The sequence below is a fragment of the Hyperoodon ampullatus genome (genome assembly GCF_949752795.1).
Source record: "Hyperoodon ampullatus genome assembly, chromosome: 14".
In the NCBI taxonomy this organism is placed as follows: Eukaryota; Metazoa; Chordata; class Mammalia; order Artiodactyla; family Ziphiidae; genus Hyperoodon; species Hyperoodon ampullatus.
Genome location: NC_136927.1, coordinates 87,236,343 through 87,254,883, shown reverse-complemented (window position 1 = coordinate 87,254,883; position 18,541 = coordinate 87,236,343). Strand labels below are relative to the sequence as shown.

General features: G+C 64.4%; 1 protein-coding gene across 1 annotated transcript in view; it reads left to right on the top strand.

Annotated features, from left to right (window-relative positions):
- The window catches only part of LAMA5 (laminin subunit alpha 5), a gene marked incomplete at its 5' end in the record, with an annotated part of 53,769 nt that overhangs the window by 26,024 nt on the left and 9,204 nt on the right, over positions 1-18,541 (top strand). The window contains 40 exons of the mRNA XM_079719119.1: positions 2,496-2,636; positions 2,718-2,855; positions 2,946-3,080; positions 3,164-3,298; positions 3,382-3,519; positions 4,055-4,107; positions 4,333-4,438; positions 4,571-4,623; positions 4,714-4,819; positions 5,218-5,317; positions 5,479-5,635; positions 5,788-5,926; positions 6,097-6,239; positions 6,316-6,422; positions 6,515-6,668; positions 7,224-7,384; positions 7,486-7,594; positions 9,396-9,493; positions 9,581-9,782; positions 9,896-10,022; positions 10,604-10,743; positions 11,288-11,403; positions 11,553-11,764; positions 12,063-12,267; positions 12,469-12,613; positions 12,809-12,949; positions 13,059-13,220; positions 13,406-13,507; positions 13,610-13,693; positions 14,283-14,513; positions 15,022-15,135; positions 15,358-15,485; positions 15,711-15,791; positions 15,895-16,109; positions 16,540-16,640; positions 16,875-17,055; positions 17,141-17,290; positions 17,672-17,823; positions 17,898-18,008; positions 18,202-18,313. Of these exons, the coding sequence (XP_079575245.1) occupies positions 2,496-2,636; positions 2,718-2,855; positions 2,946-3,080; positions 3,164-3,298; positions 3,382-3,519; positions 4,055-4,107; positions 4,333-4,438; positions 4,571-4,623; positions 4,714-4,819; positions 5,218-5,317; positions 5,479-5,635; positions 5,788-5,926; positions 6,097-6,239; positions 6,316-6,422; positions 6,515-6,668; positions 7,224-7,384; positions 7,486-7,594; positions 9,396-9,493; positions 9,581-9,782; positions 9,896-10,022; positions 10,604-10,743; positions 11,288-11,403; positions 11,553-11,764; positions 12,063-12,267; positions 12,469-12,613; positions 12,809-12,949; positions 13,059-13,220; positions 13,406-13,507; positions 13,610-13,693; positions 14,283-14,513; positions 15,022-15,135; positions 15,358-15,485; positions 15,711-15,791; positions 15,895-16,109; positions 16,540-16,640; positions 16,875-17,055; positions 17,141-17,290; positions 17,672-17,823; positions 17,898-18,008; positions 18,202-18,313 (5,385 nt within the window). The remainder of the gene's footprint in view (positions 1-2,495; positions 2,637-2,717; positions 2,856-2,945; positions 3,081-3,163; positions 3,299-3,381; positions 3,520-4,054; positions 4,108-4,332; positions 4,439-4,570; positions 4,624-4,713; positions 4,820-5,217; positions 5,318-5,478; positions 5,636-5,787; positions 5,927-6,096; positions 6,240-6,315; positions 6,423-6,514; positions 6,669-7,223; positions 7,385-7,485; positions 7,595-9,395; positions 9,494-9,580; positions 9,783-9,895; positions 10,023-10,603; positions 10,744-11,287; positions 11,404-11,552; positions 11,765-12,062; positions 12,268-12,468; positions 12,614-12,808; positions 12,950-13,058; positions 13,221-13,405; positions 13,508-13,609; positions 13,694-14,282; positions 14,514-15,021; positions 15,136-15,357; positions 15,486-15,710; positions 15,792-15,894; positions 16,110-16,539; positions 16,641-16,874; positions 17,056-17,140; positions 17,291-17,671; positions 17,824-17,897; positions 18,009-18,201; positions 18,314-18,541) is intronic.

Sequence of the window (18,541 nt, the reverse complement as noted above, 5' to 3'; positions counted from 1 at the left end):
TTTCTCATGATGAGTACTTTGAAGATCTAATTTCTTAGCAACTTTCAATTATGCAGCAGATTATCATTAACTACTGCCACCATGCTGTACATTACATCGCCACGACTTGTTTATTTTATACCTGGAAGTTTGCACCTTTTGACACCCTTCACCCGTTTCACCCAACCCCCAATCCCCACCTCTGGCAACTACCAATCTGTTTTCTGTATCCATGAACTCGATTGTGTGTGTGTGGTTTTTTTTGGGGAGGGGGTGCAGGGGTTCAGATTCTACATATAAGTGAGATCATACAGTATTTGTCTTTCTGTACATTTTTTTGATTTATTATTTTTATAGCTTCTTGAATTAATTATTATTTTTAGTCTCTTAATTATCCACAAAAGGTTTAAAGCTTTTTCTCTCAATCAGGGGTGATTTTATTCTGCAGGACAATGTCTGGAGACTTCTTTGGTTGTTATAACTGGGGGTGGGGGGTGCCACTGTCACCTAGTGGGTGAGGGCCGGGGATCGTGCTAAATATCCTACAGTGCACAGGACAGCCCCCATCCGCACCATAAAGAGTTATCCAGGTCAGAATGTTACTGGTGCCAAGGCTGAGAAACTCTGGGTTAAAGCTATAAATTTGCTTCAGAGTGTAGCTTTGGCTAGCTGTCCCATAGGGTTGATAATGCTGGGTTCTCACAGCTGTTCCTTTCTAAACAGTGTATTACTTCAGTTTTCATTTTCCTTTTGATCCAATTTGTTCAGAACAGCGTTTGTCATTTCAGGTGGTTAGGTTTCCATTCCATCCTTATTTTGATGGTTCAGTCCTAGTTTTACTGCATCATGGTCAGATTTTATTTATTTATTTTTAATTATTATTTTTTTTAATTTTATGTATTTATTTTTGGCTGCATTGGGTCTTTATTGCTGTGCGTGGGCTTTCTCTAGTTGTGGCGTGTGGGCTTCTCTTCGTTGTGGTGCGTGGGCTTCTCTCTCACTGAAGTGGCTTCTCGTTGCGGAGCACAGGCTCTAGGCACACGGGTTTCAGTGGTTGCAGCACGCAGGCTCAGTAGTTTCAGCACTCGGGCTCTAGAGCGCAGGCTCAGTAGTTGTGGTGCATGGGCTTAGTTGCTCTACGGCATGTGGGATCTTCCGAGACCAGGGATCGAACCCATGTCCCCTGCACTGGCAGGTGGTTTCTTAACCACTGCACCACCAGGCAAGTCCAAACCCACTCTGCTGTTAATTTTTGTCACATTCTGGGAACAGTGTATTCAGTTTTTCTCTCTATGACAGTGGTTTTGCCAAATTCTCCTCCCAGTTACAATAGTTTTAGTTTTCAGCACCCCTGGACCATATGTATCCTGCTTTTCGAGCTTTGCGTATGCTACATCTCTTGAGGCAAGTCCTTGTTCTCAACACACAACATCCCTCTTTGTCTCCATGAATGCTTGTGCCTTGGGCTCACCACGCTCCATGCCCCCCTTCTCTGTGTCTGTGCCACCCAGTCTCCCTTCTGGAAGCTCTTTGTTTCCTCCAAATCCTTGGTTCAAGGTGCATTCTTTCAGAAGGACATGACTGGATGCTCCTTCAAGAGTCCAACCGATGCCTTTGGGTTTATCTCGTGAGACGAGATGTGGCCCAGCAGAGGGACTGTGGCTGCTGTCAATTTGGGTCACACCTGCCCCAGTTGTATCATTTCTCTCATTCTGCTTAAATTTTTCCTTTCCCGACTTTTGCTGGATTGACCAACAAAATGTGTTTTGGTTGGTTTGCGTTTTCTTCTCCAAGGGTTTGCAAGTTCTGTTTCTGTCTTCTGGTCTGGCCCGAGGTTACCCTTATGCTTTGGCAAATACTGAACCATTATTCCATGTCAGTAACAAAAATTAAATAGTATTACCCCCTTTCTGTGCATCAGTTAAGACATTTAGCACACTTTTTCTTTCTTATTCCTAGTCCCCAGAATTATTTATGAAGAGTAGAATTTTCTTTTCACCTTGTTATGATTTTGTTTTTGCATTTTCTCTGATTGTGTCAACACCTGCAGTTAACTTGGTTTCTACATTATACACAATTGTTATGTGTAGCGGTCCTGATTTCACCTCATGCCACTGTTTTCCCAAAACATCAGCTTTCCCTTGTTGGGATTTTTTTTTTTTTTTTGCGGTACGCGGGCCTCTCACTGTTGTGGCCTCTCCCATTGCGGAGCACAGGCTCCGGACGCGCAGGCTCAGCGGCCATGGCTCACGGGCCCAGCCACTCCGTGGCGTGTGGGATCCTCCCGGACTGGGGCACGAACCCGTGTCCCTTGCATCGGCAGGCGGACTCTCAAGCACTGCGCCACCAGGGAAGCCCCCTTGTTGGGATTTTTAAAGTCTTTTTCGTTTTGCATGAGTGCAGTGTCAAGTGTAAGGAAAGGAGTTTTGTGGAGAAGGGAGGTTTTTTTTGGGGGGGGGGATGGGCAGCTGGGGTCCATGGGACCCCTGAGACTCCTCCCCCCCACCCCCCCACAGACTGTGACTGCAGCGCCGCCGGGACCCAGGGCAACGCCTGCCGGAAGGACCCACGGGTGGGGCGCTGCGTGTGCAAACCCAGCTTCCAGGGCACACACTGTGAGCTCTGTGCCCCGGGCTTCTACGGCCCAGGCTGCCAGCGTGAGTCCAGCTCCGTCCCCATCTCTGTCCCCTCGTGGATCCCAAGAGCCCAGCCCCTCTGTGACCACCTCCTCCCTGCAGCCTGCCAGTGCTCCAGTCCTGGCGTGGTGGACGGAACCTGTGACCGCGACTCGGGCCAGTGCACGTGCCGGGCAGGATTCGAGGGGGCGGCGTGCGACCGCTGTGCCTCTGGCTACTTCCACTTCCCCCTCTGCCAACGTGAGCGCAGTGCCCCCGGTGGCGGGTGGGAGGGCAGCCGGGGTCTCGGCCTGCCTGGCTCAGGGCCCCGTGCGCCTCTCGGCCCCGCAGTGTGTGGCTGCAGCCCCACAGGGACCCTGCCCGAGGGCTGTGATGACGCTGGCCACTGCCCGTGCCGACCCGAGTTTGACGGCCCCCACTGTGACCGCTGCCGCCCGGGCCACCACAGCTACCCCGAGTGCCATGGTGAGCAGAGGGCCTCAGGGGCCCCGGGCGGGGTGGGAGGGCCACCCGCAGGCCCCCAGGGCCTGACCCCGAGTCCTCTGCAGCCTGCGCCTGCGATCCCCGGGGTGCCCTGGACCAGCTGTGTGGGGCGGGCGGGGTGTGCCGCTGCCACCCCAGCTACGCGGGTGCCACCTGCCAGGAGTGCAGCCCAGGCTTCCACGGCTTTCCCGACTGTGCCCGTGAGTGCCCTGGTGGGAGGGGGGCGGGGGAGGGCGTGTGCCCACCGCGTGCTCACACCCCACTCTCCTCCCCCCTCCCCCAGCCTGCCACTGCTCCCCCGAAGGCTCCCTGCACACAGCCTGCGACCCCCACAGCGGGCAATGCAGCTGCCGACCCCGAGTGACGGGGCTGCGCTGTGACATGTGTGTGCCCGGTGCCTACAACTTCCCCTATTGCGAAGGTGAGGCTGGTGCCATGTGTGTGTGTGTGTTGGGTGCTGTGCATGTCATGTGCTGCATGTTCCCGTGACCGTCCCTGTGCTCTGTGTGCGCTCACGTGTGTTCATATGGTCCAGGTGCTGCGTTCACACGAGTGTCCATGTGTTGTGCATGTGCATTCACGTGCTGTGAATGTCCGTGCGTATCTCCACATGGTTCTTGGACGTGCCTGTTTGCTTGCATGTGGTCATGTGCTGTATCTTCATGCTTGTTCACGTGCTTTGTGCGTGTGCTCACATGACTGTTCACATGTGTTTGCCTGTTGTGTGTGCTCATTGTGTGTTCATAATCACATGCTGCGTGGTGGGGGGGGCACATGCCCTCACGGCTTTGGGGACCAGGGCCTGTAGGCACACGTGGTTTCTTGCCTGTTCACTTGTGTGGGAGGCGTGTGTGTTGGCTCCCATGGAGCCTCGGGTCCTGGCCAGGCCTGGGGAAGCCCTTGGCCGTCGGGGTCAGTGACCGAGTAATGATGGTGGCCTGGGCATCTCTCCACAGCTGGCTCCTGCCACCCTGCTGGCCTGGCCCCAGCCGATCATAATCTTCCTGAGGTGAGCCCAGGGCAGCCCTCTGGGGCCGAGGCCATCAGTTCCAGAGGGACCATCCCTTCCTCAGCTGCTCAGTTGCCATGGCAACCTCAGAGCCCGTTTGTTCCCTGGCCGCCCCTCTGTCCTCACTGCAGGGTCCTGCCAGAGACGGGACAGGGCTCCAGGGCTGAGGATCTGCGGGTAGGAGGGCAGGGGCCCACCCTGACCCTCAGTCTCATCCTCTCCCAGGTGCACATCCCCTGTAGGTGCCGGGCTCACGTGGAGGGGCCGAGCTGCGATCGCTGTAAACCCGGGTTCTGGGGGCTGAGTCCTAGCAACCCTGAAGGCTGCACCCGTGAGTCTGCCCGGAGTGGGTGTCGGGGTGCGGGGGGAGACCCCTGGGGAGGGGGAGGGCTGGCTCCACAGAGCCGGGGCGGGGATGGAATCCAGGGCCTCCTGCCTCAGGCCCACTCTGCCCCTCCCCCAGGCTGCAGCTGTGACCCCAGGGGCACACTGGGTGGAGCTGCTGAGTGCCAGCCGGTGAGTCTGAGGGCCCAGATACTGGGGGCTGTGGGAGCTGCGCGTAGGGACCCTCCCCTGCCTGGTCCCACCTTCTCCCTCGGCCCCCAGGGCAACGGCCAGTGCTTCTGCAAGCCCCATGTGTGCGGCCACACCTGCGCGGCCTGCAAGGACGGCTTCTTCGGGCTGGACCAGGCCAACTACTTCGGCTGCCGTGGTAAGCGGCCGCTTACGCGGCCCTCGGACCACATCCTGGGGGATGCTGAGGCCCAAAGAGGGCCAGGGGGCAGGGACCCATCCAGGGCCTGGGCACGGCATGGCACTTGCCGAGCTGCTTCTAGATGCCCGGCCAGACCCATGCCGGGCGTGGGAGTGAGGAGGCAGGTTTCACCCCTCGGCGCTCCCCGCCTCCCTCCCTTTCCCCTGGCGGCAGGCGTCACTGACCGATGCCAGGGCCCTTGCCCCTGGACTCAGAGCCTCTGTTGTCCAGGGACCCAGGCAGCCCCTGGGGGAGGTGAGGCGGCCTCTCAGCCGAGCCGCTCTTGGCGGAGGGTGGGTGGAGCACCGAGGCCGGGCGGGGGCTGGGCCGCGTTGACTTGCTCCCTCCCGCCACAGGCTGCCAGTGCGACGTTGGCGGAGCTCTGGGACAGGGCTGTGAGCCGAGGACAGGCGCCTGCCTGTGCCGCCCCAGCACCCAGGGCCCCACCTGCAGCAAGTGGGTGCCCCTGCCCCGGCTGGGTGGGCGGGCGGGCAGGGGGCTGGGGCGGCAGCTTGTCCCCCGGGCTTCCTCCTGGGGGCCCTGGTGAGTGGGCAGGGCCAGTGCCCGCCCTGCCCAGACCGGATGCCAGCTGCCCTGACCGGCCCTGCCGTGGTCAGGCCGGCGCAGGACCACTACCTTCCTGACCTGCACCAGCTGCGCCTGGAGCTGGAGGAGGCGACCACGCCCGAGGGCCACGCCGTGCGCTTCGGCTTCAACCCTCTCGAGTTCGAGAGCTTCAGCTGGAGGGGCTACGCGCAGATGGCACCCATCCAGGTGGGTGCGGTGCTGCCCCATTCTGGGGCCTGGCTGAGTGCCCGCTGTGGCTGGCCGGGTGGGCGGGCAGGCCCCTGAGGTCGCAGGGCCGGGCTGGGAATGGCCAGGGAGGAGCAGCCCCGACGTTCCACGCCCACCCCTACCCACCGCAGCCCAGGATCGTGGCAAGGCTGAGCGTGGCCTCCCCTGACCTCTTCCGACTGGTCTTCCGATACGTCAACCGCGGGCCCGCGAGCGTGAGCGGGCGGGTCTCCGTGCACGACCAGGGCAAGTTTGCCACCTGCGCCAACTGTGAGTGCGGGGGGCTACCCCCCGGGCCCTGCCCCACTCACGCCTCGCCCTAGCCAGCCCCGCCTCGTCCCCGCACGTGGGTGGGAGGCCAGGCCCTTCCCGCTGGCCCGGGGGAGGTGCGGCCTGGGTGGCCCTGCCGTGTCCAGGAGGCTTGCCGTCCCCACCCCCAGGCACAGAGCAGAGCCAGCCCGTGGCCTTCCCGCCCAGCACGGAGCCTGCCTTCGTCACCGTGCCCCAGAGGGGCTTCGGGGAGCCCTTCGTGCTGAACCCCGGCACCTGGGCCCTGCTCGTGGAGGCCGAGGGGGTGCTCCTGGTGAGGCGGGGCTGAGCGGGCTGGGGCAGGGCGCGGGGCGGGGGCCACGGCACCTAACCTCCCCCCCGCCCCCCAGGACTACGTGGCTCTGCTGCCCAGCGCCTACTACGAGGCGGCCCTCCTGCAGCTGCGGGTGACCGAGCCCTGCACGTTCCAGCCCGACGCGCAGCGCACCGGGGACCAGTGAGGGCCGGCCGGTGGGGGCGGGGGCGGGCCTGACCCTCGCTGTGCTCAGGCCACCTGCCCCGTGCTCACCAGCCTGTGCACCCCCCCAGCTGCCTGCTCTACACCCACCTGCCCCTGGATGGCTTCCCCTCCGCCGCTGGGCCTGAGGCCCTGTGCCGCCACGGCAACAGCTTACCCCGGCCCTGCCCCACGGAGCAGCTCAGCCCCGCCCACCCGCTGCTGGTCGCCTGTCAGGGCGCAGATGTGCGTGTCCCCGGGACCCCACGGGGGTGGGCTGGGTCAAGACTTGGGGGGACGTGCCCATGGCCTGGCGGGGGGGGTTGTCCACGTTGCAGTGACAGGACCCAGGCGCAGGGCAAGAGTGTTGGCGGGCAGAGCATGGGGGGCTCAGCTGGGGGCCCAAGGCCCGCCCGCCGGCTCAGGCGGCACCTGCTGCCTTCTGGGGCTCTGGCCTTGGGAGTCAGTGCCTCGGGGCCTCCTCCGTACACGGGGTACGGATGGCCCAGCCCTCCAGCTTATTGTGAGGAGGTGGCAGGTCGCTGGTTCACTTCAGGCACTGGACACTCTACAGTGATGAAGCCGGCGGGCCACGGGTGGGCAGGGTGGGCTCAGAGCAAGCGGAGGTTGGAAGCCGAGTGGCCGCAGCAGTGCCCCAGGCAGCAGGGATGGCGGGCACACAGGCCCTGAGATGGGGGACGAGGCTGTGCGGGGAGGGGATGGGAAGGGCCGTGTTCAGGAGTGTCCTATTCTCCAGGTGGGGGGCTGGGGCGGGGGCCTCACAGTGCCCTGTCCCCCCAGGTGGACGTCCAGCTTCAGGTGGCGGTGACGCAGCCAGGCCCCTATGCCCTGGTGGTGGAGTACGCCAATGAGGACGCCCGCCAGGAGGTGGACGTGGCTGTGCACACACCCCAGCGGGCCCCCCAGCAGGGGGCGCTCACCCTCCACCCCTGCCCATACAGGTGTCTAGGGAGTGGGGAGAGGATTCAAGCCTGGGGGGCCAGTGGAGGGCTCCAGTCTCCAGGGCTGCCCTACCCACTGACCACCCCTACCTGTCCCCCAGCACCCTGTGCCGGGGCACCGCCCTGGATGCCCAGCACCATCTGGCGGTCTTCCACCTGGACACGGAGGCCAGCGTCCGGCTCACGGCCGAGCAGGCACGATTCTTCCTGGTAAGGCCCTGACCCCCTCAGCTACACAGGCCGCAGGACCCCACTGTGGGGTTAGGTCTTTCCGAAGATTTTCAACACACGCAAAAGTAGGAGAATGTGATGAGCCTGGGTACCCATCACCAGTGCCATCTTCAGCTCACATCGAGTGGAGGTTCTTCCAGAACCCTCCTCCTGCAGGGTTTTTTCCCTGTGGGTATGAGATGTAAATTTATAAACAGTGCTCATGGTCACATAAGGGGACCGTGATGCGCTGGAGTCAGAGCAGGAAGAACAGTCTGAACGAGAGGCTGCTCTTTGGTGTAATTTACAAAAACACCACCTTGTGGACCCGAGTCAGGAAGGGTCCGTACAGTGTGGGTTCTGAAGCTTGGGATTCGCTATCGTTGTGGTAACTTGCTGCCTTTTTTTTTTTTTAATTAATTTGTTTATTTATTTTTGGCTGTATTGGGTCTTCGTTGCTGCACGTGGGCTTTCTCTAGTTGTGGCGAGCAGGGGCTACTTCTCGTTGCGGTGCGCAGGCTTCTCATTGCGGTGGCTTCTCTTGTTGTGGAGCACGGGCTCGAGGCACGCGGGCTTCAGTAGTTGTGGCACGTGGGCTCAGTAGTTGTGGTACACGGGTTTAGTTGCTCTGCGGCATGCGGGATCTTCCCAGACCAGGGATGAAACCCATGACCCCTGTGTTGGCAGGCAGATTGTTAACCACTGCGCCACCAGGGAAGCCCGTAACTTGCTTCTGTGTCAGCTTCACAGAGTTGAAAATTAAATCCCAAGGCTGAACATTCTGGGCAATATTAATCGTTAGTTCGATGCCCAGAACCAAGCATACGCGTTTATTCAGTAAGTGACAAAATGGATGACGTTGTTCTCATCTGAGTATTCCCTAGTCTCACTGTTACGTTTCCCTAGGCCTTTAAAGGTTTTATCAGAGTATCATACGCACATATTTTTATGAAAGCGTCAAATTTTGAAAACAGACTTGCAACAACAAAGCGTAATCGCACGCCCCACCTGCGCGTCTTCTCAGTCTACTTCCCGGAGTCGGTCTGTTTCTTCCACGTTGCTAAGTAACGCATATGCTACATCGCCTCCTCCTCACTTTTCGACGTCGGAATCCTGTGGTTCTGTCCCCATGCACACGTGGCGCTGTAGTCGTGGGCTGGGATACTTTAGACTCGCCATGGAGCTGTACCCACAGCCCAGTACCCAGGCCAGGAAGCAACATGGCCCCACCCCCGACGCCGCTCAGTCCCCCCGCACCCCTGCTGGGGTAACCGCCTCCAGATACTGACAGCACCGCCTAGTTTGCCTGTTCCGGAACTTTCCATAATTGGAGTCACACAGGTATTCCTTTGCGCTGCCTCTTTGGCTGACGCCATGGCAGGGATGGATGGAGCTGTCGCTATGGTCACGCGGTATTCTGTCTTCGCTGTCGGGTTTTTCTAGACCCCCTGAGGTGTCACGTTTTGCCGTATCTGTCACACACGTTTCTCACCGTGGTAGACAGTACAGGACGGAGATGCCTGCTCACAAACCCCCGCTCGCTGAGTGCCTGCCTGCGCCGGGTCCCTGGCCCTATGACCACAGACGGCGGTGGAGTGCAGTGGGAGGAAGAACGGCCTCCGGGGGAGCTGGGAGGTGCTCCAGGCCCAGAATCCACAGCCGAGGGCTGGGGTCTGTGCAGCCGGAGGAGAGGCAGGCGGAGTGGGGGCCGGGGGCTCTGTGCAGAGAGCAGGACCGGCCTGGGTGCGGGTGTGGATGGGCTGCCCCTGCTGCCACACCCACACCTGTCCCCCGCCTGCAGCACAGTGTCACCCTGGTGCCCGCGGAGACCTTCAGCTCAGAGTTCGTGGAGCCCCGCGTCCGCTGCATCAGCAGTCACGGCGCCTTCAGCCCCAGCAGGTAGTGGGGACGGGGGCGGGAGCCCAGGGCAGCTGCAGGGCGGTGGCCGGGACTCGGGGACTCACCCCTGTGTTCCCCACCCCCCAGTGCCACCTGCCTGCCCTCCCGCTTCCCAAAGCCGCCGCAGCCTGTGGTGCTCAGGGACTGCCAGGTGCTGCCGCTGCCGCCCGGCCTCCCACTGACCCACTCTCGGGAGCTCACGCCGGGCGCGCCCCCGCCCGGGCCCCAGCCCCGGCCCCCCACCGCTGCGGACCCCGACGTGGAGCCTACCCTGCTGCGCCACCCCCAGGTGCGGGCCGGGGCTGGGGCCAGGAGGGGCCGGGAGGGGGCTGGGGTGGGACTTGCAGCCCCTGGTACCCCTGCATCTCTGCCCACTCACCGGAGCTGCTCCCCCCGGCACAGGGCACCGTGGTCTTCACCACCCACGTGCCCACCCTGGGCCGCTACGCCTTCCTGCTGCACGGCTACCAGCCGGCCCACCCCGCCTTCGCCGTGGAGGTCCTCATCAACGGGGGTCGTGTCTGGCAGGGTAAGCGGAGGGGCGGACCCTGGGGCGAGGAGGCTCTCGGGGTCTCGTCCACACAGCCCATCGCGTGATGCCACACGTGATGTGGATGGGGCGTGTGCTGGGTCCACAGCTCATAGGGGCCGTGGCTTGGAGCCCGCTGCCTGGCTGTGACAGGGCCACGTGCCCCATCCTGCCGTCAGCTCTCACACGAGGTGCCCCAGGGCCCCCTGTGTGTGGCAGGCCTTGCCCCTCACATCTGTGCTGTGACTCAGAGATCACCCTGTCCTGCGCTCGGGTGATCGAGGGCTCGCTGTGGGACCCGGGTCCGTGCACGTCTGTTTCACTCTGCTCTGACGAGCCCGGGGGCCTCGTGTGTGACCATGGCCGATTCACGCAGCACGAGTGGGCCCAGCCACGTGGGTCTCCAGGCGGGTCACACATGCGTGTCTTGTTCAGGGACGCATGGTCCTCGGTGGTGGGTGCTGCTGTTGGGATCCTCTTCTCTCTGGTGACTCCAGGAATGTCCCAAGCCCGGGGTGAGGCCGTGGGGCGGGGTGCTGTGTGTGTGCTGGGGGCACTGACCTGCCTTTCCTCACCTCCAGGCCATGCCAACGCCAGCTTCTGCCCGCACGCCTACGGCTGCCGCACCCTGGTGGTGTGTGAGGGCCGGGCCGTCCTGGACGTGACCGACAGTGAGCTCACTGTGACCGTGCGTGTGCCCGAGGGCCGCTGGCTCTGGCTGGTGAGTCCTCGGGCTGGTAGCCGCCCTCCGCCTGTCGTACCACTGTCGGTCGCTCTGCCAGAGTGTGTCCCCTGCTTGCCGCGGCCCAACCCTGAGCCAGGTGCCAGGGGCAGCAGCCTCTGGGGACCTCCAGGCCCATCACGAGAAGCTCCTGAGGGGGGTCCAAGAGCCAGGATATTGCCCAGCAGCTCCCTGGGGCCCTGCTGGTCAGAGTGGCCTTCCTGGAGAGGGAGGCGTCCGGCAAAAAGGGGTGGATGGGGCGCCAGGAGCCTGGGCCCTTCCTCACACTCCCCAAGCCTCCGTTTGGCCACAGAGGCTGGCCTCCCCTCTGAGTGGCCCCTAGGAGGGACCCAGCACCTGGCAGCCTGGCTGGGGCCCTGGGCCAGGGTGTGATGTCGCCACCGCTGTCATAGCTGCCCGGCCAGACCCTGGCCTGTGGCAGAGAAGCCCTGGCATTGGCCCCTGCTGGTGGGCTCCGGCACCCACCCCCGACCTGTACCCTTCGCTGGGCCCGCGGGGAGGTGACCAGGCCTCGATGCTCTAGGAGTATGTGCTGGTGGTCCCCGAAGACGCCTACAGCCCCAGCTACTTCCGGGAGGAGCCCCTGGACAAATCCTACGACTTCATCAGCCAGTGCGCCACCCACGGTTACCACGTCAGGTGGGCCGGGCTCGGGGCCGGGGGCAGCAGGGTGGGGGCCGGGCTGGGAGCCGGGGGCAGCAGGGTGGGGGCCAGGCTGGGAGCCGGGGGCAGCAGGGTGGGGGCCGGGCTGGGCTGTAGCTGGCCTCACACCCCCGCCCTCACCCCAGCCCCTCCAGCTCGTCCTCCTTCTGCCGCAATGCCGCTGCCTCCCTCTCCCTCTTCTATAACAACGGGGCTCGGCCGTGCAGCTGCCATGAGGTGGGCGCCGCGGGCCCCACGTGTGAGCCCTTTGGGGGCCAATGTCCCTGCCGCGCCCACGTCATAGGCCGTGACTGCTCCCGCTGTGCCACTGGCTACTGGGGCTTCCCCAGCTGCAGGCGTGAGTACCCCTCCAGGAAACAGTGGTCAGGAGCATGTCTGGAGCCTGGTGGACCAGCCCTGCCGCGTCCTGTGCGCGAGGGCCCAGGCCACACAGGGCTGTCCAGCAGGTCCCGGGGACTAGAGAGCAGTTCTGCCCAGCTGACGCCACGTCAGAGGAGCTGCCTGGGGCTTGGGGCCCGGAGCTGGGTGGAACCAGGCTGGGGGTAGGGTGGCCTCGCCCCCCCTCCCCCACCCATGCAGTGTCCCCAGGTCTGCCGTCGGGTCCCCTGACCGGGGCCTGTGCACGCGCCCCACAGCCTGTGACTGCAGCGGCCGCCTCTGTGACGAGCTCACGGGCCAGTGCATCTGCCCGCCGCGCACCGTCCCGCCCGACTGCATCGTCTGCCAGCCCCAGACCTTTGGCTGCCACCCCCTGGTCGGCTGTGAGGAGTGTAACTGCTCGGGGCCTGGCGTCCAGGAACTCATGGACCCCACCTGTGATGTGGACAGCGGCCAGTGCAAGTGAGCACCAGGGTGCGGGTCCCTGTGGCCTCGGGGCAGTCCCGGGTCACCTACCACTGAGCCCTGAACCCACCCAGCCCCTGGGAGTGTCCCTGGCGCTCAGGGGGGCACCACCTTGGTGGGGGGCACCTCTGGTCTCCCGTGTCCGTGTGAGGGGCCAGGTGGAGGAGAGGCCTAGCGGCTCCTGAACCCTCATGGCAGGTGCAGACCCAACGTGGCCGGACGCCGCTGTGACACTTGTGCTCCCGGGTTCCACGGCTTCCCCAGCTGCCGCCCCTGCGACTGCCACGAAGCAGGCTCTGCACCTGGAACATGCGACCCCCTCACAGGCCAGTGCTCTTGCAAGGTGAGGGCGGTCTGGGGCCAGACCTGCCGACCCGACCCCACCCCGTCCCTCGTCTCGCCCTCTCAGCGGACCTTCGTTCTCTCTGGGAGGTTGGAGCTTCCTGGCACCTTTGGGACAGTCAGCCCAGTGGTGGGGTGACAGCCAACACGGGCACACGGCTGACCGCCCTGCCCTGTCGTGCCCTCCTGCCCCCAGGAGAACGTGCAGGGCCCGCGGTGTGACCAGTGCCGCCTTGGGACATTCTCCCTGGACACTGCCAACCCCAAAGGCTGCACCCGCTGCTTCTGCTTCGGGGCCACGGATCGCTGCCGGAGCTCAGCCTACGCCCGCCGGGAGGTGTGCGGGCAGGACGGGAGGGGACTCAGGGAGGGGGTCTGAGACGTAGGAAGTGGCCCTGTGATACACGAGGGCATGCGCCTGTGTTACCCACCCACGTGCCCTGCAGTTCGTGGACATGGAGGGCTGGACGCTGCTGAGTGGTGACCGGCAGGTGGTGCCCCACGAATGGCAGGCGGAGGCAACACTGCTTCGCGCGGACCTGCGGCGCGTGCCTGAGGCCTTCCCTGAGCTATACTGGCAGGCCCCACCCTCCTACCTGGGGGACCGGGTGAGCAGGCCGATCGGCCCCCGGGAGGGCACCTGGAGGGTGTCCAGGACCTCCTGGAGGCCTGGAGGGGATGGCAGTGAGGATGCTGGTGTCCAGGGAGGGATAGGGTGCCTAGAACCACTGCCGTCGGCTCTGGGCCCATGGACAGGGTCTGGCCAGGTCACATCTCTCTGTCCGGCCTCCAGGTGTCGTCCTACGGCGGGACCCTCCACTACGAACTGCACTCAGAGACCCAGCGGGGAGACGTGTTCATCCCCACGGAGAGCAGGCCGGACGTGGTGCTGCAGGTGGCCCACCGGGTGGTGGGCAAGGGTGGGCAGCGGGCACAGCCGAGCGGGGACCGTGGGCAGCCCGATTCCCGACCCTCATCCACCCACACGCCTCCCCAGGGCAACCAGATGAGCATCGCGTTCCTGGAGCCGGTGTACCCGGCGCCCGGCCACGTTCACCGCGGGGCGCTGCAGCTGGTGGAGGTGAGCGGCCGTCTCTGGCCCCCAAGGCTGCAGGGGCTGCTCTCCGTGTCAGAAAACAGGGTCCGGGAGCGGGCGGGACCCTCGTCAGCACGCCTATTTTCTGGTTGCCCGTGGGGGTAATGCTCCTGGGCCGAGTGCTGGCTTGCAAACCCCTGATCCCTGACGGGTGAGCAGCTCCTCTGATGCCTGGCCCTGGGGTTCCCTCTGCAAGCCACCAGCCTGTGGCTTTCGTCCATTTCCTTTCCGAGGGGTTTCGTGTTATTCTCGATGTTCACCCTGCGTCCTGGCTTTAGAGCTGCGATCGTCTTCTCTTGGTCTGTACTCTTGTAGCCTGTGTGTCTTTCTGTAAGATCTTTTCTCATGAACAGACGTTCTCGCATCTGATACACTCACGTCGTTCACTTTTCATTTGCAGTTAGTGTTTGCGTGTGTTAAAGTCTTTGCCTCTCAGATCAGAAGTCACTCACCTGTACCACGTGTCCCCCACCACGTGCCCTGCATGCCCCCATCCCCCCCAGGAGGGTCTGTCCTGGGCTCCTGCCGCGCCCCATTGCGGCGGCCACACTAAGGCCCTGTCGTGGCCGCGCAGGGCAATTTCCGGCACGTGGAGACCCGCAGCCCTGTGTCCCGCGAGGAGCTCATGATGGTGCTGGCTGGCCTGGAGCAGCTGCACATCCGCGCCCTCTTCTCACAGACCTCCTCGGCCATCTCCCTGCGCAGGGTGGCGCTGGAGGTGGCCAGCGAGGTGGGCGGGGGACCTCCGGCCAGCAACGTGGAGCTGTGCATGTGCCCTGCCAACTACCGCGGGGACTCATGCCAGGTGAGGTGGCGGGGGCAGGCACCAGGCTGCCGGGCTGCCCCGTGCACGCACGTCCACCCTCCCCCGAGCGTCCACGCCTGGCCTCCGTATCCGTCTCCCCCCACCCCTCCTCCTACCAGCTGGGTGTCACGCTCCCGGCAGCTGACCTTCCCACCACAGGCTGAGCCGGCCGCTTGCTCATCTGTCTGCTAATCCACTGTCACCTGCCCCCTGCCCGGCCCCCCGTGCACACAGCTGCTCTGCATGTGTTCAGTGCCCAGTCCGTCCCACGTCCACGGTTTTTACCCAGACGGCATCCACCGAACCCCCTCCCCTCCCTCCACCTGCTTGGAAGAGGTGTTTGGAGGAGAACAGGAGGTGGTCCCCTGAGCCCGAGGCATCTGTGTGGCTTTGTGGGCTGTGACTTTGTGCCTTCAGCGGTCAGGCTCAGGAGCATGGTCCCCGGCCTGCCCCCATACCAGGCTGGCCCTGCCTCCTTCCCTGACCGCTGATGCCCACCCGCCCCCAGGAATGTGCCCCTGGCTACTACCGGGACGTCAAAGGTCTCTTTTTGGGTCGCTGCATCCCCTGTCAGTGCCACGGCCACTCAGACCGCTGCCTCCCTGGCTCGGGTGTCTGCGTGGTGAGTGGGGCCCTGCAGGGGAGGGCAGCCACCAGAGGCGCAGGGAAGGGAAGACCAGGGGCCCTTTGGTCAGTAGTTACGGGTTCGCTGAGGTCTGGGGGCGGGGAGGTGCCCTGGGCAGGGCACCCGCTGGCAGTGGGCGGAGTCCTGCAGGGTGGGGGTGGGCGAGCTGGCGGAAGCGAGGCCTCCGCTGTCGGTGCTGATCTGTTCCCTCTGCCCCAGGGCTGCCAGCACAACACCGAGGGTGGCCACTGCGAGCGCTGCCAGGCCGGTTTCGTGCGCGGTGGATCTGAGGACCCCGCGGGCCCCTGCATCAGCTGCCCTTGTCCCCTGGCTGTGCCTTCCAACAAGTAAGCTGGGCCACCCCTCCAGGGCCCCGACCATTGACTGGTGGACCAAAGTCCTTAAAGACCCGGAATGGAATACCACCACCCCCTACCTGGTTGGGTCAGCACTGCCTTCTGTGGAGGTCGGGGCATCCGGGGTGGGCCCATGAGGTGGGGACCCCCCACCCCGGCTTACCTGGTGCTCACCTGGAGCGTGCTGGGGTGTAACGACCACCTCCGTCTCTGCAGCTTCGCCACGGGCTGCATCCTGCGAGGTGGCCGCACCCAGTGTCTCTGCAAACCCGGCTATGCTGGGGCCTCCTGCGAGCGGTGAGCTGGGCGGGCGGGTGCCTGACTGGGGCGGGGTCTGCATGCATGGCCCCGGGGACGCTGCGTTGCCTGCCAGCACCAGCCACTGATCCCGCCCCGCCAGGTGCGCACCTGGCTTCTTTGGGAACCCCCTGGTGCTGGGCAGCTCGTGCCAGCCCTGCGACTGCAGCGGCAATGGCGACCCCAACATGCTCTTCAGCGACTGCGACCCCCTGACGGGCGCCTGCCGCGGCTGCCTGCGCCACACCACCGGGCCCCGCTGCGAGAGCTGCGCCCCCGGCTTCTACGGCAACGCCCTGCTGCCCGGCAACTGCACCCGTAGGCAGGGAGGGTGGGGCTGAGGGGCCTCTGGGTGTCCCCCCCGGAGCAGGCTGTGTCCTGGGCCGGGCCCAGCGTGGACAGGGTGGACCCGACCAGGCCCCCAGGACTCACGGTCAGGCGACCCCACGGCCAGACCGAGGGTCATTTGGGGACTCTGGCCTCTCCTGAGGGAGGGCACCCCACGAGGGCTCTGACAGGTCCTCTGGCGGAGCCCAGGCTGCAGGGGAGGCGGGCACAATGGGCCGGTGAGCAGGCAGCTGCGTGGTCTGGGTGGAGCAGGGAGGTGATGAAAAGTGAGGGTCTGGGGGCTTCACCTGGGGCAGGATGGAGATGCATGTGGAGTAGGTGCCCAGTGAGGGCTTCCCAGGATGGGAGGGAAGAGGCCGGGGTGGGGGTCAGGGCTACTGTCACTGCCACCCTTCTGCAGGGTGTGACTGCTCCCCATGTGGGACGGAGGCCTGTGACCCCCACAGCGGGCATTGCCTGTGCAAAGTGGGTGTGACTGGTCAGCGCTGCGACCACTGTCAGGTAGAGCTGCCTGGGTGGGGTGGGGCCTTGATTTTATGGGTGGGGCCTCGGTGTGGGGGTGGGGCTCTGTGGCTGTAGGGGCGGGGCCTTGGTGTACGGGAGGGGCTTGGGGCCAGAGGGGTGGGGTATGGGTGTAGGGGCAGGACGTCATGGCTGGAGGTGCAGGCTCTCAGGGCTGAAGGAAGCTGGGTCTTAAGAGCTGGGCAGAGCCCTGACTGCAGTTTGTGCCCCCAGGAAGGACACTTCGGCTTTGAGGGCTGCGGGGGCTGCCGCCCATGTGCCTGTGGACCAGCTGCCGAGGGCTCCGAGTGCCACCCCCAGAGTGGGCAGTGCCACTGCCGGCCAGGGACTGGGGGTCCCCAGTGCCGCGAGTGTGCCCCAGGCCACTGGGGGCTCCCTGAGCAGGGCTGCAGGCGTGAGTGCGGGCCGGCGGGGCACCTCGGGGCAGCGAGTACCCCAGGGCCCTCAGCCAGCCACTCACCCCACCCCTCCCACTCCAGGCTGCCAGTGCCAGGGCGGCCACTGTGACGTGCACACGGGCCGCTGCACGTGCCCCCAGGGGCTCAGTGGGGAGCGCTGTGACACCTGCAGCCACCAACACCAGGTGCCCATGCCAGGAGGGCCTGGGGGCCACGGCGTGCACTGCGAAGGTGTGTCCCTGCCCTGCCCACTGCCCCCAGCCGCCTGAGCACACCCGGCTCCCCCGACCCTCCCAACTCCATCTGGGATGGTGCCGGTCCCAGTCCCATGCTGACTTGGTGACCCCGACGTTCACCTCCACTTCCAGATCAGTTCTCTGGTCCCAGCTCTCCTTCTCAATTTTCTGAGAGACTCCACGGCTGTCCTCCTGTTGACCCTGAGACCCCCACGCTGACCTCTGACACCCACTAACCTCGTCACCCTCAGCCCAGCTCAGTACCCCGTTCCATCTCCGCGACCCCTAGTGACCCACTTCTAGCTCACCGACCCCATGACTCCCCGGTGGCCTCAGGCCCCCCCTAACCCCACGCCCACCTGCCCCCTGCCTGCAGTGTGTGACCACTGTGTGGTCTTGCTCCTGGACGACCTGGAGCGGGCCGGCGCCCTCCTCCCCGCCATCCGGGAGCAGCTGCGTGGCATCAATGCCAGCTCCATGGTCTGGGCCCGGTTGCACAGGCTGAACGCCTCCATCGCCGACCTGCAGGTACTGCCCGGCCCGGCCCGGCCCCCCAGCCTCCCCTTCCCAGGTCGCAGGCTCTCACCTTCCCCTGCCCGCAGAGCCAGCTCCGGAAACCGCCTGGCCCCCGTCATGAGACTGCACAGCAGCTGGAGGCACTGGAACGACAGACCTCAAGCCTCGGGCAGGACGTGCAGCAGCTGGACGGCCAGGCAGGCGCTTGGGGAGCCCTGGCCTGGAACCCAGCCCCTGGAATGCTCCTCCTCCAGGAAAGCCCTTCCCCGGGACTGCTTTCTCTCAGCAGGCCCCTCCCCAAGAGGCCTCTCTCCCCAGGCCCCAAACCATCCAGCGTCACCCCTGACCTGCAGCTCAGGCTCGAGGCCTGATGGGGTGCTTTATCCACAGGCCACAGGGACCCGAGCCCAGGCCGGCCAGCTTCTGGACAGCACCGAGGCCACGCTGGGCCGGGCACAGATGCTGCTGGCAGCCGTCCGGGCTGTGGACCGTGCCCTGAACGGTAGGAGCTGGCCCACCTGGGCAGGGCAGGGAGAGTCAGGGCAGGGGGCTTGGCCTTGAAGAACCGGTACCTTTGGATGTTTAGACAGGGAGATGGGCCTCGGCCGTGGAAACAGCGGGTCTGGGCTGGGAGGTGGGGGCACGTGGGCCCCACAAGACGGGCCAGTGCCCCCACCCACGGGCTGAGCAGACGGCAGTGGTGGGGATACTGGGGGGGTGCCCTGGGAGG